Source organism: Centrocercus urophasianus, unplaced genomic scaffold (assembly GCF_019232065.1).
Source record: "Centrocercus urophasianus isolate 14NV4802_14NV808 unplaced genomic scaffold, USGS_Curo_1.0 seq_44, whole genome shotgun sequence".
Classification (NCBI taxonomy): domain Eukaryota; kingdom Metazoa; phylum Chordata; class Aves; order Galliformes; family Phasianidae; genus Centrocercus; species Centrocercus urophasianus.
The window spans coordinates 2,228,923-2,234,459 of NW_024885022.1; the positions used below are offsets into that span (position 1 = coordinate 2,228,923).

Consider the following 5,537-nt stretch of genomic DNA (forward strand, 5'->3'; position numbering starts at 1 on the left):
GCAAGATCTGGTTAAGACAAAAAAGGAAAGTGTTCCAGACAGCCCAGAACAAAGACTCTCTACAGCCAAACTGGAAACTCTGGGTGATGAGATGGAAAAAAGTAACACTACAGTCAGCACAGAAACTTTGTCCGGAGTGGAAGGAAGTAATTCCACAGCTAGCACAGAAGCTGCAAGGAAAGATAAGTGAAATGCATCACGAAATCTATTGTTCAATAATCAAGCAAGAGAGCAATATGTTCCCAAACATAACTTGCTTTTGCAGTAGTAGATGGAGAGAACTTGGCAAGCCTGCTGTCTACTTAATTTCTGAATGGAGTTTCCTGTTTATGCACTACTACCTGCATCCAAATAATACTCTTCAACTTGCACTTTTTCCTTGGTAACCATTGGTTTTGTTTCATCACATTCTACTACAGGATAGAAAAAAAATTCTGTTTGATTTATGCGATGCAGGTTATAACATAACGAATGCACTACAAACAAAGTATTTATCAGTGTCAGTATTATGTTAAATAAATTGAGAAAAAGCTGTTTGAGCAATTCTGTCATGTATAACATGTGCAAATAGCCTTATTCAATTCCACTATTTCAGTAACAACTTCAGTATGAGATTTTTAATTGCATAGTTAATTTTTGTTGTTGTTCATCTAATGCAGAAAGTGATACTGAATTGCAACCAAACTTAAAGCATAACAACTCCATGGCAGGATAACAGCTTTTATTAAAAAATTTACATTATTTTTTTCCAAACAATCGGTTCTTAATTCTTGCTTCTTGGTTGTGGCTTCAAAGTGTAAAACCACTCTGTGCCATTGTTGTTGTTGTTCTAATTAAGTCAGTTGTTCAAAACTTAAGTTTTCTCTGTGTAGACCTACTTTGTAGAAGAAATTTAAAAGCAAAATAAAGTACACAAATTCTTGACTCAGTGATTAATTACTATAAAACAGAGAGAGGAAATCTTTTCTTTGTGAATATCTAACCATAGGAATTTGCAGCTACAGTTTAGGCATTTCTATAGGAACCATTAGGTCATGGTGAAGGGGTATAGCCAGCCCTGGGAGCACAGCTGGAAGCAATTCATCTGAGTGACTGGAAGGGGTTGATCATAAGGGTCCAGCCCTACCTAACTTTCTTTAAGGGTTGGCAGCCCCAAGGGAAGCATCACCCTTTGGAATGCTTGGTGAGCCCTGATCCTCAGAAAAAGGTAAGGGGTTCCTTTTTTATTACTGCTACCTTTTTTGGGTGATCCAAAACTGGTTTAAAGTAACTATATCTGCTGCCTCCTATCCTTACAGCAAATAAAAGGAAAAGAAATCAAATACAGAATGTTGGAACAGAAATACTAAGTTGTTAGATACGTGTTTGGCTAATCATGTTTTCAAGAGATGGTGAATAAACCTGGCTTCCTTCTAGAGCTGGAGAAATAAACTGTAAACAAGAGAGAGTTCAAGATTAAGGGACTCGCAAATAAATACTAAACTAACAAAAGGGCATTCATTAGACTAGAAATGTGTGATGTGGTTTGAAAGGGTAAGAGTAGCCAGTTTTCTGTTAGAACAGCAACGCAAGTTTGATGTTTGAAAAGAGTGGTGTGCTTTCAGCAAAAGCAAAATAAATAGAACTGTAAGAAGAGGGGGAAAAAAAGCCACTGTGAAAGTGCACTGCACAGTGATTATAAAAGGTGAGAGAAGAAATCTGGCAAAAGATGAACTTTTTTTTTTTCTTAATATAGTAACAAAGGAAACTCCTGGCACACTGGAAATTAGCAGAGCCTGTTTTGTTTGGTTAGCATGTAATCAACAGCAGACCATTTTGCAAGACTAGCTTGTCCCCAGCACTGGTCAGTTGGTTGCTTTTTGTTTGTTTGTTTGTTTGTTTTATTTGTATAGTAGAAGATGTTGCTTGAGGTCCTGATCTGTTTTCAGATACCAATAGATAAAATGAGGTGAAAGGACAGATTTTGACGTAGATGAGAGACATGATAGTAAATCACTGCAGAGCTTTAAACATCAGCTCCCTTTTCTGTGGAAGATACATTTCTGACTGCAACCAGCTGTTTTTGGGCCAAGAAACAAAGCATGGTAACACTTACAACCTCTGCTTGGAAGTATCAGATCGAACTTCCCTAAAGTGAAGCCTGGACCCACAGAGTGCGAATCCAATCCAGCTGAGATAACTTGAAATAGCATGAGGCAGAAGAACTAATGTTCCAGTTGCTGGATGTGATGGAGTACATCCAGTGATAAGCCCAGTTGTTCTACCAACCCAACAGTTTGCTTTTTAACCCAAGCAAGAGTTGACTTGTCAGGATCTGTAAAGAGTTTCTCCCTGCTGCAGTCAGACCACAAGGAACCATCCTCACCATTATTTCTACAACAGTTTTCACCACATCCGCCAACATGTTCATATTTTTCAGCATTAACTTCCCTGCACTCTGTTCCAGCTGGAGCTGTGTGACTAAGGTCCATGTCCTGAACAGAATCTAAAATGTCTCCAATGTTTGGTTGTAGTTGAATAGAAGTCAGAGAGTTAAGTAGGTCTTCTTCATGCTTTCCAACAACCTCTAGAAGGTTATTTATCTTTCTTAGAGCAGAATCATGTCCGTTAAGATGACACCAGGATAAGAGAGCACTGAAAAGTGAAGAAGAAAATAAAGTCAGTGCATGTAGTCACACACATTTCCAGCTGTTGAAGGGAGAGAGCAATGTGACAAGAAATCTGCACTATACAGAAACTTCTGAACACTTCATTTCCATTTCTTGGGAAAATTGTGTAGATGAAATGAATTTCCTTGAGGGGAAGCATTCATCTGCCTGAGGGGAGGAAGGTCCTACAGAAGGATCTGGACAAGTTGAATCAATGAGCTGAGGCCAACTCTAAGACAACAAAACTCTCAACCTGCTCGCAACGCTTATTTTGAGGCAGCCCAGGATACAGTTGGCTTTCTGGGCTGTGAGGACACACTGCTGGTTCAAGTACAGCTTGACATCCTCCAGTAACACCCTCATTATCATTAAGAGTGGCTTGTCAACTACATCAGCCAATTCCCAAAGGACTCTGGAATGCATCTCAAAGGGAACCCGTGCACTTTTTGGATGTTCAGATTCCTCAAGTGGTTGCAAACTTGATCTTTGCTAACAGTGGGAGGGAGATTGCTCCTCCAGTCCCCACCTTCCAATCCATCCACTCAAAGGGTGTGTGAAGAGCAGCTGACAGTGAAGACTGAGGCAAGGAAATTGTTGAGTACCTCAACCTTCTCCTCACCTGTTATTACCAGCCTGCCTGTACACTGAGGATATACACCTTCCTGCATTTGTATTCCCTGTATTCAAAAGCTGAGCTCAGACTTCTCACGCTGCTTGCTTTGGATTGACTTACAAAGCACTTTTTCACATTAAAAAACAAACCCAAGCACAACCACATATGAACACGCACCCTCCACACATACCTTCCACATGGACAGACTCCTAAGAGATTTATAACTTACTTCAGGGTCCCTCTGAATTGGCCACATGTAGCCATCAGCTCAGCACCTTGTCTATAACCTTGATTGAAGCCTTCTTGGAGTGCAAGTTCTTTCCCAGCCTCAACACCATCTCTATAGCCCTCCTATAACAGAAGTGGTGAAGTAGGCTTTTCACATTGTGCAGAATTGAACCAATGAACATTTCACAACAGTAAAAAACCCAAAACAAGCACCCAGTCTCTTAAATCACAGCTTTTTTTGATTTGAACATCCCACTCAGCTACGCCACTGCCAAACCAAAACACATTTTTTGCAGTGCACAGAATCATTTACTGTTAATGCTGCTGATCTGTTAACATGGAGTTATTTTCTAAACACATCTCCATCTAGGTCAGAAAATAAGGAAAGTGCTGTAGACAAGTCTACAGGAAAGCACTCTTACTTTTTTGCAATGCCCAACTCCCTTAAAAAACTTTCCTTGGAGAATTCAAATTTATTTCTTCATCCTCTAATCACCTTACCATCCAAAGTAGAATAATTCCCAACTCTTTTCAAGTTATAAGACAGAAAACTTCTATTTGATCATGAGAAAATAAAAGTGGTGGCCTTGCTACAGAAATAGCCAAGAACATTATTTTGCCAACATACAGCTCTGTCTTCAAGAGATTTTATGATTTTTGTAGTATCTACTCAAAAAATACCAGGGAAATTAATTTAAGAATGATAAGCAGCCCCTTAAAAAAGCCAGCCTTTATAAGGGACAGAGATGCAGGAAATTCTTCCTTGGAGAATAATACGAAAGTTGTTATATACTTCCTCACCAACAGCATGCACAAAAGCTTCCATTTATGTTCTTCAGCCTTCTGTTGTTCACCCACAAGATAAGCCCTAGTGGGCCCAGTCTGAATGAAAACATGTCTGAGAAACCCAGCTTTATGTATTTGTTTTGTTCTCTGCTTTCACAAAATGTGTTTTCCACTAAGTGAATAAATAAGCCAAAGATCTACTCAGACCCTTAGTAGTTCACACCAAATATTAAAAACAACAACAAACCAACCCACCAACAAATACCCTGTATTCTTTGTTAGCACTGATTAACCTGCAAGTATGAAGCAAATGGGTTACATGAGAATGTAACACTGCCTTTTAGAAATCACATGGTTGTGTAGAGGGAATCAATATCTTTTTTGGTAAAACATTACTTTGTCCTGACAGGCTACTAAGACAGTAACTCCCTGCTAAATTTTCTTAACATTCAGAAGAAACCAAGCCACAGTAACTTTTGTACAGCCATTCTTAGTTTTCCCACTTAAACCAGCCACATGTATAGCAAGATGTTATCGGCAAATCTAAAAACCTTAAAAAGACTCTAAAAATCATGCTTAGAGAAATACCTTCAATCTCTTTTTCATGGTGCTGTTCCATTCTTTCTGTACTGGATACATCTCGTCTGCATCTTCATCAAATACGTCCTCACTGGATCGACTGGCTACGACTTGTACCCAGGACATAGCAGCAGCGATAACACTTAACTTTTGTTGATGGTGTAAAGCAAATACTGAGAAACTCTCAGCAGTCTCCCAGCTAAGCATCAGATTAGAAACAAAAGTAAGCAACACGAGTTCTGAAGAGGTGATTATTCAACCTGTACATTTGTTTCCACGTGTAAACTGGATGCTGTTCACCACTGGAGCTCATCTGTCAAAGGAGACAAATCACCACAGGTAAAGCACCCTATGTGATTTACAAGGACAATTTAAGGCTAATTTCTTCCCTTCTTTACTTCTTACATCAGTAACAAACAGACGCACACCAAATAAGCATTTCTAAATGTTGCTAGTTACATGAAGAGCAGACAGAAACAATCCAGAGCTATAAAATTTTGATAGCAGCCAACAAACAGTCCCAAACAGCTTCTCAGCAGTGCACTAAATTATATGCGTATCTAATTGCCAGCAATATTCTGACCTTGATAACTGATGATGACTTCCACCTTTGATTTTCAGTTTCCCACTTTGCCAGGTGCTTAACGTAGCCTTATAAATCTTGACTAAAAAACCATTGCTTT

General features: G+C 39.2%; 1 protein-coding gene across 2 annotated transcripts in view; it reads right to left on the minus strand.

Annotated features, from left to right (window-relative positions):
* Positions 1 to 704: 704 nt before the first annotated feature.
* YAE1 (YAE1 maturation factor of ABCE1) overlaps positions 705 to 5,537 on the minus strand; it is a 5,618-nt gene continuing 785 nt past the window's right edge. For both annotated transcript variants that reach the window (XM_042834257.1, XM_042834256.1), the window contains exons 2-4: positions 4,864 to 5,167; positions 3,491 to 3,612; positions 705 to 2,634 (exon numbers count right to left, since the gene is read on the minus strand). In XM_042834257.1, the coding sequence (XP_042690191.1) occupies positions 2,205 to 2,634; positions 3,491 to 3,612; positions 4,864 to 5,061 (750 nt within the window). In that variant the 5' untranslated portion in view covers positions 5,062 to 5,167 and the 3' untranslated portion in view covers positions 705 to 2,204. The remainder of the gene's footprint in view (positions 2,635 to 3,490; positions 3,613 to 4,863; positions 5,168 to 5,537) is intronic.